Raw genomic sequence first — 18,824 nt, 5'->3', positions numbered from 1 at the left:
CAGAGGACTCTGACAGGAGGAATTTACACATGCAGCAAAGGAACAAGACTCACAGCTGGAATTAAATTCAGCTGGGGTGATATTTAGCCAGGTGTCAAAATAACAGAATGCTATTTTTGCGAGAACACAGACACTGGTTAACAGGGTTGACAGTGAGTGAGGGTGTCCTGTTTTGGGGAGTAAAACGCACTGAGGTGTAAAAGGAGAGTGAAAATAAAAAACCTAAAAACAAAACGGCACTATCATCTGAAAAACAAAGGATCAAAGACTTTTTGTGTTCAAAGGTTTAATTTATTTAAAATTTCACCTCAAAGGGAGACCATTAGGATTAGAGATGCATCCAGACTTTATTTGCCAGGCTGAGCACAGGGAAGTGTGTTTTTCAAGTACAGCACAAATATGTGTAATTCATTTATACAACCATGCTTGTTCTTTAACAAGATGATATTAAATTGATCAATAGACACAATACTCTTAACATATTACCTCCAACTGTTCCACATGCAGGACACTACCACCATGTAGAACTTAAATGGACTTAAAACTTACATGTAAACATTAACTATGTTTTCTTTTTTAAAAATAGATTATAATCTTGTTTTTTTGGTCATTGTGGATATTTTCATAGACTGTCTAATAACCCTGTTACAATGCACAACACAGTATACAACCCAATGGTGGGGTGGGGTATACCCTGGACAGGTCGCCAGACTATCACAGGGCTGACACTTAAAGACAGACAACAATTCATGCTCACATTCACACCTACAGTTAATTTAGAGTTATCAGTTAACCTAACGTGCATGACTTTGGACTGTGGGAGGAAACTGGAGTACCCAGAGAAAACCCTCGCTGACACAGGGAGAACATGCAAACTTCGCACAGAAAGGCTCCCCCCACCCCAGAGTTTGAACCCCCAACCCTGGGGACGAACCAGGAATCCTCTTGCTGTGAGGCGACAATGCCACCCTTCAAATAGACGTTTTTTTGAAATATGCTTATTTGCTTTCTTGCTCAGACTTGGATGAGAAGGCTAGAGCCAGGAGTCGAGTTATCTTACCTTAGCATGAAGACTGGAAGCAGTGGGAAACATGGCTCACTCCATAGCTCAACCATACAGCTAACTTGTCATTTAACTTTTCAGTTTGCTGTGGATCAAACAAATGTAAAAAAAAAAAAAAAAAAAAAAAGTGTGCTAATTTGTGAGACTTATTGTTGGGGGAGGGCTGGCAGGTGGATTTTAGGGCCTAGCCAGGCGAGCTGTTTCCCCCCTCTTTCCAATCTTCACGCTAACCACACAGACACAAGACTGGTACTGCTTCCATCACTCATCAAACCTTTGGCAAAACATGTTGAGCTGTTCATTTGTCAAGGCTTCAATTAGTTCAGGTGTGCACGGAACCGGTGGTATCAGATCTCTTGGAACTGTCTGAAAAATGTCTTAAATTTTGGGCTGGCACATGTGCTGGTGCAGTCCGAAGAACATTTCAAAAAGTTGGACTACAGAATAGTTGACACTGTCAGTGTTTGGCAGAAGAATCGTTTCATTACAACACAATACACATGGAATAAAAAAAACAACACTTCTACAATTTCATCTCTCTGGGTAAATCAATAAACATCAACTTTCTCCGACTTAGTGAAATGCAAGCAGAGAGGGAAGTCTTAGAAGGTTCTTGTTAAATTCCTCTCGAATTTGTCTTCTTGTTTTCTGACTGAGATGTGAAATGCAATAACATCTAGTCCTCACATACTACAGTTCTCACATAAGTCTACAGTGTCAACCAATTACCTCCAGAAGGAGAGATGGAACTGGGGAGCAGTATAACTCAAGGTTGTTGAATATTTGATTGTTTCCTATTTTTCTCCTTGCTTCCATTTAAGCAACTGCTTCTCTCAGGCACACACACACACACTTACACACACACACACACACACACACACACACACACACACACACACACACACACTCTCTCTGTAACACATACACAGTCAGTGCTTTATCAAAATGATGGTCAGAGAGTGACTCCTAATCCTGCCAGCGAGACAGGGCAATCTGAGGACACATCTCATCAGTCTACCTGAAGACATGAAGCCTTGGCAGCTGGCCGTCACCTGTCGGTGCATGTTTTATAAGTGCTTCTGAACATATCATTGGTGATAAGATACACATACACATGTATGAATTACTGAACGGTCCTCCCAGAGCCTCTGTCTGAAGTCTCTGCCTTCAAAAATCCTCAAAACAACTGTGAGTGGACACAAAACAACTAACAACGACACAGCAGTCATTTTGTGCGTCTAGGCTGGGTGCCTTTTTCATGACTCTCATAATCCATCCATGTGCATACACCTATATATCAGACTGATGTTAAAAGTGTAGTAATTATTCAGGTACAGTAACTCCAAGGCTCTAAAACAATGCACTTCGACAGCACAAAAATCTGCACAACGCTGAACATTCAATCACTGACACTCCCACTGTCTCCTCTCTAAAATAACCAGAGGGGAACAAGTTGATCTTTCCAGTAACAATAAACACATTAGTGATGCCTGACAGGTGATGGTTTCCTCTGGAAACAAGAAGCTTCTACAGTTCACAGTGTCAAATGTAGACAGCTGCCGCCGCAAGTCACTTCCCCTGTCTGTCGTGCCAGCCAGTTCCTCCATCAAAGTGTTGTCAAAGAAGAGATGCCACTTTTCCACATGGAGGCCAATTTAGCCAAAGCACCAGATTAGTTTGAGTGGTGGCACTCCCCCAAGTAATATTTTCACTTGTGGTGGTTGTTGTTGTTGTTGTTTAGCCCTGTTGACTCTGTTGACATTGACTCACATAATGTGGGGACCTCATGTGATTAATAAATTATAAACCCACCACTGTGTTTCATGAAATGCATGAAATAGAGGGTGATGAAATTTGCTGAAATCTCCTGTGTCCCGATTGTGGTTGTTTAAGGTCAACATTTGTCAAAAGTTTGTCTTTCAGTGATTTAACATTGTAAAATTGTGCACAGAAGGTATTTCAAAGTCATCTTGGTATATTTATCAGTATGAATACCTCTAAAGAAAGCAAAGACAGCAAATGAATGCCAAAAACATGTTATGACAGTTCAGTTTGCACCACATTAATAATTTTCCTTTGGATTCTTGACCTAGGACAATCTCAATGCAAATATCCTATGTCCCCCATATTAACCTTGTGAAAGGTTAAGATAATTCAGTCTAGTAATTCTGACAAACATCCTTATGTTGACACCTCTGCTTTCACGGCCTGTTTCATCCCCAAAGAACATATGAGTCATGGCAGCAGCTACAACAATGTGTTCGTTCAGCTTCATCATCAATACAATGCTCACGTTGGCATTTCACTGTATATTCTTGGAATGTAAGTGAATAATTTTAATTCCTAGATTACTAACCCAAACATTATTCAGCATATAACAAAGGGCAATTTTCAGAGCCACAACACTCCTTCCAATCTGTTATTATTCATTTTTAGTAGCATTTAGCCACATACAAGATGGGGCAGCTGAGAACCTGAGTCGACCAAATGGGAACTGCCCATTGGTCCGACAGCCCATTGTTCCGAAGTCCCGTTGTTCCGAAATCATCATGATGCCCTGTGGTTAAGGTCTGGTTAGGTTTAGGCACAAAAACCACTTGGTTAGGGTCAGGAAAAGATCATGGTGTGGGTTAAAATGAAAAAGAAAGTGACAAACACATAAGCCGTGAGCCTGCTCCACCTCAAGCCTTTCCCAGCTGACCCAGAGCCGGTCGCAGTGCACCATCAAGGCAGAAATACACCCGCCGGGAGCTGTTCAGCCCCGCGGAGAGCTCTCCACACAACCCAGACCCCAGAGTTAATAACAGGAGGTTATGGTGTTTCACTCTCTCCTCTCTATGGCACTTGAATCTCGACCAGTAGCCTACTTTTGTTGCGTTTGCTGATCCTCTATGGTACACAAATACAGTATAGCCTAGTATAATCACATATCAGAACAGTCTGACTAATGGGATGTCGGACCAATGACATGGACCCAACCAAATGACCTCAGCTACTACTGAAAGCTACTTTGCTTACAGCTTTTCATGGAGAGGGCAAGCTAGCTGACCCCACCAGACTGCCTGATCTGCGAGAACAAATGTGAAATGTAACAATGATACTACGTAAGCTCAGGAGACATCTTGAAACCTTGATTTGATCAGCAAAGATACTGAATAATTCAAGCAGCTAGTAAGAATCAATACATGATGTCATGTCTGCATGCTTTTTGTTCATGACGACCACAGATGAAACCAATTCACATGTGCAATTTTTCACTGTTTGATTCAAAGCTAAAGTTTGACAGGAAAAGCACTTATTTGACTGGCAAAAGTTGCCCGATAAGATTGATACCACTATATCTGTTTGCCAAACATGAAGACGCAGCAGGTTAGCATAGCTTAGCATAAAGACTTAAACAGAGGGGAACAGCTAGCCTCGCTCTGGCTGAAGGTAACCAACTCTGCCTACCAGCAACTCTTAAGTTCACTAATTAACACATTATGTCAAATAGATGTAGATGTATAATACACAACACTCCTTCCAATCTGTTATTATTCATTTTTAGTAGCATTTAGCCACATACAAGATGGGGCAGCTGAGAACTTGAGTCGACCAAATGACCTCAGCTACTACTGAAAGCTACTTTGCTTACAGCTTTTCATGGAGAGGGCAAGCTAGCTGACCCCACCAGACTGCCTGATCTGCGAAAACAAATGTGAAATGTAACAATGATACTACGTAAGCTCAGGAGACATCTTGAAACCTTGATTTGATCAGCAAAGATACTGAATAATTCAAGCAGCTAGTAAGAATCAATACATGATGTCATGTCTGCATGCTTTTTGTCCATGACAACCACAGATGAAACCAATTCACATGTGCAGTTTTTCACTGTTTGATTTAAAGCTTAAGTTTGACAGGAAAAGCACTTATTTGACTGGCAAAAGTTGCCTGATAAGATATATCTGTTTGCCAAACATGAAGACGCAGCAGGTTAGCATAGCTTAGCATAAAGACTTAAACAGAGGGGAACAACTAGCCTCGCTCTGGCTGAAGGTAACCAACTCCAACTACCAGCAACTCTTCATCACTAATGAACACATTATGTCAAATAGATGTAGATGTATAATACACAGATAATGGATGCTAAGACGTCGCCTATTCAGTCCTATGGAGCTGCTCGGCTGGCACATATACCAAAGATGTTTTGCTTCCAGGATTACTGTTGTGATGTGCAGCCCACTAAATATGCGCAGTAGTGTTTCTCCTGCTGGATCCGCCCATGAGTCCCTGCTCAGCTCAAAGATTTTACATCGTGATGATGTCATGGATTTTTAAATAGTTTTTCTCAGCTCAAGGACAGTTTTACGAATATTAAACCTCCATGGATCAAAAATTCATAATAGAAAGAGTCTAAATTGACCTTGTTTGCACTTTGAAGTGTTCTGTCAACAGTTTTACAGACATCTCTTTTATAGTGGTGGTTTATGGGGAAAATGCTTTTTTACTCTATAGGGGATGTTACTCTGCAGTACCGCAAGTGGCCACTGGGAACAAATGGTAGCAAGACTGAGCAGCATTCCTAGGGGTCTGCTTTAGTCCATGAAAAACATAACGAATTGTGGTTTTACAGGTGGTTCTGTGCCAGGCTTTGTCTTCACCAGGCGCAGTAACTCCTTGAAGTCTTCCTGGAGTCTTTGCTGTCATGGTGACAAACTGATTCTTGTTTTGGCTCTTTATACGCCACTAAGCTGATCGACTGCTTCACTGTAGCAAGGCCTACATATTTGGCATGCAGGCATGAAATTGGTAGCTCATCAATGTCCTGTATCAACGTTTCAGCAAGAGACCAATAAGCGTACACAAGTCCTAAATGTATCTGCAAATCTGCCCAGATGGACTGCAGATCTGAAGGCTTTTACAGGCTTCTACTTGATTTATTCTAGATATAGATATAGATATAGTTTATGTGACATATCTGATGTGTGTATGTGTGGGGTGTGATAATCACTATGAAAGGGTGCAATGATTTGAAAAAGTTTGGCATCCACTGGACTTATGTAGAGTCCAAATTGTAGGAATGGAGTTTGAGAGATAGGGGTTTTTAACTTCAAGGAGAGAGCATATTAGAGGAGGCAGATATCAGCGGCAAGAGAGGGCAATGTCAGGTACTTCTTAAAAAGATGAGTTTTTTAGCCTATGAAGGAAGATGAAGAGTGACTGTGATATTCTGACTGGAGTAGCAAGGTCATTGCACCAACAGGGAGCCAGTAGGAAGGAGAGTTGAGTCCCAGTGGACCATTTACTTTTAATGTGTTCTCATCTGCCTTCACACAAAGCACTGTCGGGGTCTTAAAAAACCCTCCTGGTGCTCTCGACTACTGCCACCGAGAGTCCTCGGCTCACTGAGAATGATCGGTGAGTATAGCTGAATGGCCTGCCAGGTCCATAATGTTTTGATGTAGTGCAATACGCACCAATAGTCTACAGAACAGAGCAAATACAGATATCAGCGCATTTAAAGTAATCAATAAATAGAGGCTGCTGTGGCGCTCAGGGCCAATATATATATCTTTCTGCTTTCTGGGAAATATGAAGGTGCATTTGTGGTGATGATGCTTTATCCTGTCCTCACAGATGATGATGTTGGCGGTCAAAGCTAAACAGCGAGGATTGTGGAGCCATTAATTCATTCTGTGTGAGTGTTTACCGCCCAAACATCAGCGCACATATTGCCTCAACCAGACCTCACTCATTTGTACAGATGGAGAGCTGATGGACGGATGAGGGCAGGAGAGGGCAGCGCACTGCTGGTAATGTACTGCTTTGCTTTGTCAGAACAAAGAAAGGCCAAAAACACAAAGCAAGTACTTTTCAGGTTTGGAAAAAAGTGTGTTTATCTAGAACAGAGCTTACCAAAATGCCATGGCCTTAAAAAATGATAAAAATTGATAACAAGAATAATAAGAATACTTGAGTGTTAAGTTAGGATAAGCTCCATCCCCCATGTGATCCTGAACAGGAGCCATCTGAGGACACACTGAGACGTGCTGAAGCAAGATTTTGATGCACACAGTGGCACACAATACAGGAGTGCAGGTCGACAGAATACACACAGAGATGAACAATTCATTTCCAAAGCACTTTGGACTTTGTTTAAAATGATGCATTCTGTGAAAGAGAAGAGAGAATGCTGCTGAATAGCCTTCATCAACATGCATGTCGTGTAGGAGAACATGGCTGAAGCTCAGTGAAAACTGAGAGAGCTGCATTATTCACACAGCCCTGCCAGTCATCGCTGACATGGAGGACAGTGGGGTGACTCCTCCTACTTGATAATACATGATGATTGATGTTTTTTTGAGACACAAAACATCCAACATGAATAATAAGTGGGAGCTTTATTAGGGGCCCGGTAGAGAAAGGAGGAAGGTTGGGGTTTTATGTCAGTGGTGTCTGGTGGGAGTTGGCACACAGTGATGGACACCATGGAGGTCAGAGACACATCCTCGCCAGGGAAGAAGTTATCTCTGAGGAAATTAAAGGTGTGTGTGAGAGAGATGGACCGACAGAGAAACACGGAGAGGAAGGAGAAAGAGATCAAGAGAGAAAAGAGAGTTTCCAAGCCACCGCCATTACACATTATAAAGGAGGATGATGCAGTCGAAAGAATTAGCGGCTTTCAGTGTGCCTTCACTGAGCTTACAGATATCACATTTAAACATGATTAACTGTAATAAAGCCTCAGTAAAGCTCATGCTACCTGATTAGACATAAAACTGTCAGTCTTGTGTTCATCAGTAGATATCTAACAGCAGCAGATACTTGATAATTGTTCCTTACTCGTGAGCAGCCACATAAGACATTATAATAAAAAATACAGCAAAATGAAATGCATGTAAATAGATGTAAATTGATGGATTATGCACAAGGGAAACATTTCAGTCGGGTTTATGTTGTGTTTTTTCATGCCACCATGGAACAAATTGCGGTTTAAATAGGTGGATACATGATTTTTTCTGCTCCCTTCAATCTCCTAAATTTGACATGATAAACTGTTGCCCACAGTAGCGGCACTGACTCATAATCTGCTGTATAAAAGCAGAAGCTCAACTAAATGTCAACAGAAAGCCCCTGGAATGCCGCTGCAAGGCTTTAAAGGGTTTTTCTAATCCTGGCTGAAACAGCCGAGCCCTCAGTATTTTTCACCCCTCGATCCTCAATGCATCTTTTGATTGTTAAAGGGGGGGGGGGAGGTGCTTCATTAGTATGCATCTTTTAAGGCGCGAAGGCTGCCTGCAGATGCGGGAGTTGAGGTGGTGGGGGCGTGGGAGAAGCTGGGTCAGTCACATGGCCGAGACTTCTCACAGCATCCCTGTATGCAGAGGATCTGAACGAAAACCGCCGTTCTCTCTCCTCCTAATTCTCAGATGGCAGCCGTGACCTACTTTCCACAAAGACAGGCTCATGCAAACTTGATGATATGCTTATAACAGAGGAGCCCGTCGTGCACTGCCTGAGGTGAGCCTCGCAATGCGGAGGCAGCAGGGGGTCTGTATGGTAGCGACCAACTGGCAAGACGCATGTTAGCAACTCCGTCCTGGGTGGTTAGACGACATCCGCGCTGATGACACTGATACAACATGGGACAAGTGACGCAACAAGGGCTTTGCAAGGTTGTCAAGATCACCTGAACCCCATAAGACAAGCCCTTCATTTGGAAGTGATTTAATAGCCTAAGACAAGCTAATAATTAATGAATGAATGTGAATAGCGCTCACATAAAACTACAATGGCAGATATCAAAAACGTCCCCCTTTTTGCATCCATCCTGCATCAGCAAGTACCGCAGCTCCTGTAGACTTTTCTAAAATACTATAGTGATGTTGGGGGCTGAGTAAGCAGATTGCCACAAACACACCATTTAATCATGTATTCTGCCACTTCTTCAAAAACCCTTGAAACTTCCTTTTTTTAACATATGAAATGAGTCTTAAAAAATGGTAAGTATCGAAATTTGACATCAAACGCCTGCCCACAGCACTAATCTGATTTACATTTACTTCAGTCAGTCAATCAGTCAATCAATCCATCAGTTAATGTCACATGAAATCACAAGAATACAGTTTCAGTGAAATACAATCCATCAGTTCCATCAATTTGTGCATCCAGTATAATAATAATAAATATATGTCTGTGTGGAGCTACGTCTATCTAGATTTGCCAGCTGTCTGCCAGTGTTTGCCATTTGAATACTTCAAAACTAGGTGTAGTTTTTATTGTCCCCTGACCCCACCCCTCATAAAAACAGGAATGTAGTAGAGGATTTTTATTGTGACAGAATGAAAGACATTTACACCATAAATTGATGCAGAAAAGGCACAAATTAGTGCATAAAACTCCACCAGAATGCAGGAAATTAAGTGTTTGACACTCTTAATTTTCTGGGGCGGACCCCACCCCAAACCCCTTCATTCATCTGTGTCTCCCCCATGTTGAAACAAAACCTACGCCCTTGCATCTGAGTTAAATTATTTAAAAAAGAATGGAGAAAAACAAAAGTATTGTTTGGGTATTAGGCACTGCACAGCTCTATCTAAATGTCAATGCATTAACCAGTTTCCAAATAATTCCTCTTAAATAAGGAGCAGCAGTGCAGCACGACTGCATTAAGAACAGAACAGTGTTATTTTTTTGTTTTGTGCTTAGATATAAAGCAGATATCCAAGGCTGATATCAGACAGGTGTAAAGCTCTGAGCTACATTCCTCGTGAGCAGCTAACAGAGGGTAAGTGAGGTTTATGTATAATTTATTTGTGCTTTCAAATGATACTAAGGCACTGAAAACTGCAGATCACACAAAGAAACCCCAGCAGGCTTGTAAAAACATCTCACCCCTAAAGAGCAAAAAAATAATAAAAAATAAAAAAAAAACTCAATAAAATGGAAATGACAGAGAGGAATATCAAGGTGACAAAGAAAAATAAATCAAGACGACAAACAGATACAGGTGAGCTGGGCATCAGAAAACCGACATCTCAAAACTTCACAGAGCGGAGACGAGAACAAAGACAAAGGATAAAGAACGGGAGGGAGGAGGTGGGGAAATAAATACACATACTGGCAGCGAGGCGGGGGAAGGTAGGAGTGTTTCAGTCAGAATCAAAGTGTGTGAGAGCTTGTGGACGGAGGGGCAGACTGCTCTGTACATCCATCCAACACCCCAGATTAGGGGGCAAAACCAAACCCTTTGACTGTGCTCCAGCTGACTGGGCCCAGGGAGCCATGGAAGTTATCAGTTATTTTCCCAAAAGATATTCATCAGAATATCTGAGATTCATACAGTCAAGTCTGCAAACGTGCTTCTACCAATTAAACCAGATTATATTATAAAATGTCCTTTTTTGGATTTTCTCTCTGTCAATATGACTCATATTGAGGAGATATACCACATTTTTTCCATTTACAGGTATTTCTCTTATCTTTTATGTTTCCACTAATGATACCAAAATTCAACACCTATATTCTACCAACCAAACTTAAAGGTCCAGTGTGCAGGATTTAGGGGGGTTCATTGGCAGAAATGGAATATGATATGACATAAGCATGTTTTTTGGTGTATAATCACCTAAAAATAGGAATAGTTGTGGGTTTTTTTAGCTTAAAATGAGCTGTTTATATCTACATAGGAAGTGGGTCCTCGTCTATGGATTGTCATGTTTCACTGCTATGTTTCTACAGTTGTCTGGAACGGACAAACCAAACACTGGCTTTAGATAGGGCCATTTGCATTTTTGCAGCACCATGGTTAGCAGCCTCTGTGCAACAAACAGTGTCAGAAGAACACAGAATTTTTTAACATGAGACTACATAAATCACCAGGTTCGTTTCTTTTGGAAAATCAGACACCTCTGCGCATCACTCACCTCCTGGTAAAAATCTCCTCTGTCTTGATGTAAGTTGTAAGAGGTAAGCTCACATTAACAGGTGCTAGGCTAGCAGTCCATTCTCTAATTTATAATGTGAAACTGCTTTATTCAGTGTTTTGGTTTTACCAATTTTCATCACCTGATCTGAAGAAACCTCTGCGGATAAACTGGCTCCCTGTAAAAACCACCTGTGGCACCTGAACCAGGAGAAGTTTCAGCTGGTTGCAATCTGCAATCCTCACCACTAGATGCCACTAGCTCCTCCTAAATCTCACACACTGAATCTTTAAAGCTGTAGTTCATTTTTATAAAAAATACATTTTTGTCATATTACTATATCCACACAGTATTGCACAAGACAGATAATCTATGAAAAAAACATGTTCTTCTACCTCCATAGTGCCTATAATGACATTTGCAAGAAATCAGTGCATGTGAATGAAAACAACCAGTCAGAGCCGAGAAAACTCTAACGCAGCTGACAGTCATGCCAATCACTGCTCATCAACTGCAAACTGTCAAACGAGGCAGCGCTTATCAAATATGAATTAAGTTTCTGTTCCTGCATTGCTGATTCCTCCCCTCACATGTTTTCAGAAACATAACTGTCTCATGTGCTACTGAGTGGATACAGTAATGGGAAATATGACAGACAGTTACCAACTGTAGCTTTAAGCATTAATGTAATGAATGCTTCTTTTAACACGGCCCCAAGGCTGAGAAATAAACATATTTTGCAGCACATTTTGGATGCACAGTTGGATCCATGTATTTTCCATTAATGAGTCCAACCCTTCACCTTTCGTAGAGCATGTATTCCGACATCCACTAATTTACACAAGTCCATATCAGCCTGTGATGGTTGAGAGCAAAGTAGAGACAGCTGAACACTGAAGAGTGATTATATCTCTGATTGAGCTTCAGACTCCAAATTAGTAACAGAAAGCCTGTGTTACAAACTGGAGGTTTGAAAGACTTGGGCATTTAGTGAGGGTCTAATGAAAGAAGGCATGGAGCTGCATTATGGGAAATGTCTGTTCCAGCATTTTTGTAGCTTCAGCAATAGTAGGGATTAAAATTCAGGAGATCTTGTCCTGCACTGTTTAAGTTCGACCATTCTTTTCTTTTTTTTTTAATTGCTGGAGCTCCTCTTCTAAATACATTACACAAATGTGCAAAAGATTTTATCATTGTAGGGTCAACTAGTTCTCCAACACTTTAGCTAAGACTCTCAGTTGAACAGGGAGTACTTGACTACATCAGTTTCAGTGAAATTCCATAAAAGTTATCAATTCCCATTCAGAAGCCTTATGCAAGAATTATATAGCAGATATTTGGATGTGAAGTTGCTATTGGCCACAGTCACACACTTATGTGGGCTGCACAGGAGTTTTAAGAGCCTGAGAAAACGCTGAATTTATGTAATGCAGTAATGCTCAGCGTCTGAACCGGGGGACACTTGCAGCCCACACAAGTCACCTATAAGCGGACCTTGGAAACATTCCTGTATAAAACAGGTTTCTTTGGCAGCATCAGCTTGCTGGCAGGTTTCATATAAGATGTGTAGTTGAAGGTGTCCACCGATCAATAGTTTCAAGCGGAGCTGAGCTGTTTTAAAATTTGAAAAAGAAAAATGAGAGGAAAAACTTCTCCAACTACTTTTTAAGGAAGCAGAGTAACTGGCATTGAGCCAGAGTTTGGGGGTAATTGTTGAAAGCGATGGCTGGTGAAATATGTAGCCAGTAAAGCAGTGGATGGATGGATGTGACAGCTTTGATATTCTTTTGCGCTTTTTCACAACATCTCCTGTCCTGTTAGATCACATCCTATCCCATGATCCTATTCTATGGCATAATACACCTGAAATTGCATTTTTACCTTCGCTTTTCCACAGGAGACTTCTCCGTTATCCTTTAAAGATTGCCTTTGGTTCAATGATACTGAAATAAAACCTCAACCTGATTTAGCTTCATTCCAAAGTGTGACTTCTTTTGTTTGAAAGTGACACCTCCAGTAAGTAAAAGATTAATCACGATAAATATAACATTATGATGCATTTTAAAGGAGAGCTTGTTTCCCTGGAAATTAGAAGACACAGCCTTTTATTGACTGGATGATCAAGATTTTAAAGATATCAAATGATAAACTTCAAGCTGTATTTTGGCAAAGTAGATAAACGCTGAACCATTTCAGAGTGTGGAACTCTCAGTTTGTTTGCAGATAAACAGATGGCAATTTTACAAGTCCACATAAATCCCTTTGATTGAAGAAAGAGATGGCATTAAAGAAGCCAAACTATGACGCTTTTGGGAGAGCATTCTCATTTCAAAGGCAAATAGAGGACTTCTGATTTTAACATTCACATTTAAAGAGAACATTATCTTCTAATGAATATTATAGCAAAATCAAATATCATACATAATGAGATATATACAGTACGCAAGTGACACGTTAAGATATCAAAGGCAGCAGGGATTCGGACATTCTTCATGGATGGATGGATGGATGATGGATGGATGGATGGATTTTTGTTATATGTACACTTCTTGATTTCTAATCGAGCCTGTCAATGCTACAAAATTTCAACATGTCTTCATGACCAGATGTTTGTAGGTCATTTGTGAACCATGTTGAGGAATTTGGAAATTCTGGGATGCTATTGGTTACTTTAACTAAATGAATTGTTTCTTTAAATTCCCTCTATAGTCAAATGTGTTTTTTTAAATTATTGCTTAACTTAGATTTTTGAGCTTCACTGCAGAATGACATGTGCAGAGTTCGACACTAATAGGCTGTTTTCACATTCATCTGATGATCAGAGGGAAGCTTCTCTGACTTCATCTTGAATCTCAAGTTTAAGACACCCATGATGTTTTAAACTGAGATTATGATGTCCATCCATGACACAACTAGATGGCCAATCATGGTCCACAATGCAACAGTTGAAACTTGAAACCTCCAGTGCACATTAGCTTAGAATGGACTTCTCAGTTAATGGACTACTAAACATCTTGTGTCTAGTTAAAAAAAGCATATGCATAGATTCTGTATCTTAATGACAAAGGAGTAGATGTAACTGAGCAATATCAGGCACAAAATATTATCAAAGCACAATATTTATATATGTTTATGGAGACAGTCTACCCCCAAATCCAAAGTACATGTCTTGCCTCTCATCTGTAGTGCTATGGATCTAGATTGTTTCGCTGAAAGTTGCCAAGTGTTGGAGATATCGGCCGTAGAGAAGAAATATAATGGAACAAAATAGCACTTGGCTTGTGGTGCTCAAGGTGGGAAAAAAAATCAATTTGAAAAACTCAACAGTAATGTCTCTTTCCAGAAATCATGACCCTGTTACCCAAAATAATCTGCTTTCTACTGAACTACAGCCACTAACCTGCACAGAAGGAAGTGTGCATCTACTCATAGACCAGAGGCTCATGCACTCGACAGCCCAGGATGTAAACATTAATGGCGTCCTCCGCTGTTGAGCTGTAACGTTAGTTAGCTCAGTAGATGCACACTTCCTTCTGCATGGTGATACAGTTGGCAGGTGTAGTTCAGCAGACTCACACATAAATGATCTAGATGGATAAACAACACTGCAGGTAAGAGGACAATATGTATTTTTGGTTTTGGGGTAAACTGTCTCTTTAAGACATGTCTGAGGAATAACTGACAAACCATTAATCCCTATCAAATGATGATCTTTACTTGTGCAAATTCTGGAGAAATTGTGAGACATAAAAACCTTGTGCTTAACCTCATTTTTTGTCAAATGTTGAGATAAGTGCAGCAGAAAATTGTAAAATGCAACACTTGCAAGAAAGTCAGCACATGGTAACAGTCATACATCTGTCAAATTGAGATTTTAGTTCAAGCTGGTGTTCTAATATTTTTTCTATCTCAAGCGCACAAGGAAGAAATAATATCATCTTTCCCATTTTTATGTAAATGACTACTTGACTGCAGAGAAGTCCCTGTAGGATAATTATGAGGAAATTACATTATATGACCATTTTATTGTTATATTACTGGTGAAAAGCAAAGTTTTAGATTGACTATTACCACAATTACACCATAGATGATGTACCTTTTACACTTTGACTTTTACTAATTCTCAGAAATTGATTTAATCGCTCTGCAGTTTCAGCGGTGAGGGTGAAGGTATATGCTGGTGAATACATATACCATTATAGGAGCTGAATGGAAGGATGAACTCAAGAGCAGAGGAGACGAGGAGGGCAGAGAGGTGATTTTTTTTATCTAAATACATGTTGGAGACATACAGCAGTTGACGCCATGGTGATGACTTGCACAGATTGGTCTGATACTCTAGCCTCTCCTTACAAACCACACTCTCAGAGGGTGGTTCGGAAAGGAAAAGAACAAAATGAGACCAAACGTCATCACCAGAGGTGGAGGCGCTGATTGGATTCTGCAAACAAACGCGCACCTGCAGTCAGAGCTACACAAACCTGTCAAACGCTTCAGCTGCTCTCAGAAAACCTTTTTTTTTCTTCAAGTATCACAGCAAGGCCTTATCTTATCCACTTCAAACAGAGATGCCTCTTGTGATGAATCTCTAATGTGAGAGAACTGGAAAACTATTATTTGGACTTGGCAGTTTTCTTTGGCTGGCCAATCGTCCCACGGTTTCTGCTAGGGGCCCTCGCTCTAGTTTTCCATCTCCATAAATTGTCCCCATCGCTCCCTGTTTCCCCTGCGATGAGCGGAATAGACCTCTCGTTAGCAAAACTCATGCATCCAACACCTTACAAAGAGAGAGGGCCAGGGACAATTTGTACTGCATGTGGCCTCGCTCACCGACTGCTCTGTATTACTATGGTTACTGGTTATTATTTTTAAAGAGCGCGTTTTCTGGCCAGAAAATAAAATAGCATCAAGCCTTTAACTGCCAGTTATACTTGTTTATTTATATATTTCAATTAGTGCAGTATATATTTATGGTTGTTGTGTAAGTAAGAGTTAAATTGTTAATTGAAATAATTAGCTGTGCTTTTTAAATACATGCTTATAGACACGACAGTTGATGAGCAGATTTTACACAAAATGTACAAATCATCTCTGTGTGTTGTTGAATGGATGAATCCTATCTGATGTGTTAGCTGATGTGACATTGGGAGCTATTGTCTCTGATATGCTGTCATTGAGCTGCTGCCGGTGGTGGTGCTGGGTGGAGGTTGCCGTCCATGCTGAGCAGCAAGAAAACAAGCAGCCTGCTTGGCGAGGGGCCATGAAATGCACAGTTAGTCCTGGGTCAATTGCATTAGGGTTTCTCAAAGGCAAAAAGGCAATCAATGCACGGCTTTGTGCTTCTGTACAGTGGCTATTTCACTGAACAATTTAAATACAAGAGGTAGTTTATTCTACTGTTGATGTGGATGAGAGCAAAGACTAATGAGCGTAACCTGTAAGGAGCAGGTTTTACAAAGAGAAAGCCTTTATCCGAGGGTCACCCTGGGGTCACACTAATCACTTATAGTGGGCTTTGACCTTTGACCTGTCGTCTGTTTACCATCATAAGCTCATGGTGGCGACTGAGTGTTATTCTGGCGTCCTGATTTGACTAAAAACACTCTGATAAAACAGTCACGTACAGTAAATGACTCCAGTGTTGGAAGGAGCAGTTGGTTCCCAGTGTATAGAGGGTACCAGGCTACCCTCTAGTGGCACAGGGAAGCGATGAACCGTGTCACAAAATAAGTTGTTGTCTGCCTCCAACGGATAAAAGGGTAAACGGGATACCAAAAGTGATGGGAGGAAAAGTCCCTTTGTGGCGTAAGACGACGCGGAGGAAGCCGTGCGGGGAATTCCAGTGCGTTAACGGGGAGATGTTTACTTTATATGCAAATCAGCCTCATCGACACCAGAGGTCTTATTTTAAGGCCCGAGCTCCGCTTTTTTTTTCTTTTTTTTTTTTTGTACTGACTTTTCAAGAAAGAAAGCTTTGATGTTGGCAGGAAGGATCGATGCCAGGGAGAGAGAGAGAGAGAGAGAGAGCAGGGGGGAGGAGGGAGAGGATGCAGAATGAAAATGTACTTCTGGGGGTGTGTGGGTGAGGGGGGCTGGAGAGGCTGCCGTCATCATAGCTCCACTGTTTTAAGCTAACGATTTATGAATCCTCTGAAAGCACAGCATCCTGCTGCACGTCCAAATCTTTAGGGGAGAGAAGGGGAGAGACAAAAAAAACGCCACAAGTGACGTTTTTTTCCCAACACCCCCTCCTCCAGATCTCCCCCAGCACATAATAAAGTTTGTCGGGTCGCATCGGTCTGAGGATGCGGGCTGAAATGTAACTGCTTGACCTTACTGCACCATTTATTTCTGTTTCATTTAGCACAATCTGTCGGAGCAGTTGCCGTACACGAGGACGGGGAATCGAGTGAATGGGTAATCTGAGGTTCTCCGCAACATCCTTTCTGTCATTTGGCCGTGTAGGCCTGCGGAGCCGCTGCGGAGGAGCAACTTTATGAGGACACACTAAAAAAAAAAAAAAAAAAAATCCGACATCCATCAACCGAGGCTCCACATCAAGTAGTTTGTTGCCACGTCTGAGAAACGTTGCAAAGGATTTGCCTTATATGTGCAGGGGAGACAGAATAAGCGCATTACGCTGCGTATAAAACCCCGATTATTAGGTGGTATTATCATTAAAGGCCACTTATAAGACTGATAGAAGTGCAGAAAGTCTGGAAATAAGACATAATCAGCCAACAAGTCAGATCAGTGCGAGGAAAGCAACAGACAGCCTGAAAGCACAGACGCCTCACTGAGGATATGATCAATTAATGATTCAAAAAAAAAAAAAAAAAAACGCACGGCATAATCCGCATCTACTTACATAGAGGTGATGTTTTTGAATAACTCTGCTATGTCAACACTGGTCCCATTGCTCCCAGTATCTTGCAGGGCGAGTAAAGGGAAAAACCTGCCGTTGTCGGACTTATTGCAATAGATCTCTGTTTGAGAGCAGCTGCAGGTCGGCGGGCAGTCCAGCATGGAGCTCAGATAGTCCTGGAAAACACTCATCAGAAACAAAACCCTCCACCAGCAAATCCGGATCGAATGAAACCATAGATCCATGTCTCCGGGTAAAGAGGGGGGAGAAGATGTCCCGATGTCCTCTGGGTTAGAACAGAACAGGAGAGAGGAGAGGAGGAGAGTGGGAGGAAGGAAGGAAGGAAGGAGGAGGATGGTGGTGGTGGTGCGTCTGTACAGAGGATGCTCTATGTGAGCGTTCCTGCCGTGGATGGATGCTGTAGTGTCCTTGCGCGTCAGAGATTGGGTGAAAAGGAGAGAGGAGGGGGTGGGGGAGAAAGACGAAACAAAAAAAAACGGAAATCAAAAATAAGAACGCGAAATACGGTGAGGCTCCAGTCGTCTTTTTAGCCTAAGATGCATGGTGTTTCCCCGGAATGCCGTGCTGCTGATGCCGTCGTCTCTCTCCAAGCAGGACCAGGACGACTGGCTGGAGAGCAGAGAGACACAAAATGAGAAGTTGGAGCATCAAGTCCCTCCTACCGGCTACAGTCATACTGACACCTGCAGAAACTGCATGCAATCAACAGTGATCACAAGTCCACTTTCATATAGGGACTGCTGTACTGCATCAGCATGACTGTAGCCTATTATGTGATCAAAATACAAAGCATCACATAAACATATAAATAAAGAATGATAGGGTCATTAAACTGATGATTTAGTGAATCCAAAATAACCATATGTAGGCTACTTAAAGTGATCTTATAGAATAATATAATAATAATTTTGGAAATATAAAAATAATTTAGAATAATGTCACAAAATACGTAATGGAAAATAATGAA

At 41.3% G+C, this 18,824-nt stretch overlaps 1 protein-coding gene across 3 annotated transcripts in view; it reads right to left on the bottom strand.

Annotated features, from left to right (window-relative positions):
• ntrk3b (neurotrophic tyrosine kinase, receptor, type 3b) overlaps window positions 1-18,482 on the bottom strand; it is a 256,972-nt gene extending 238,490 nt beyond the window's left edge. For all 3 annotated transcript variants that reach the window (XM_049602116.1, XM_049602125.1, XM_049602134.1), the window contains exon 1: window positions 17,840-18,482. In XM_049602116.1, coding sequence (XP_049458073.1) covers window positions 17,840-18,081 — 242 coding nt within the window. In that variant the 5' untranslated portion in view covers window positions 18,082-18,482. The remainder of the gene's footprint in view (window positions 1-17,839) is intronic.
• Window positions 18,483-18,824: the final 342 nt, after the last annotated feature.

Source organism: Epinephelus fuscoguttatus, linkage group LG2 (assembly GCF_011397635.1).
Source record: "Epinephelus fuscoguttatus linkage group LG2, E.fuscoguttatus.final_Chr_v1".
Lineage (NCBI taxonomy): Eukaryota > Metazoa > Chordata > Actinopteri > Perciformes > Serranidae > Epinephelus > Epinephelus fuscoguttatus.
The sequence above is the reverse complement of the archived record's forward strand: the minus strand, read 5'-3'. Positions and strand labels throughout refer to the sequence as shown.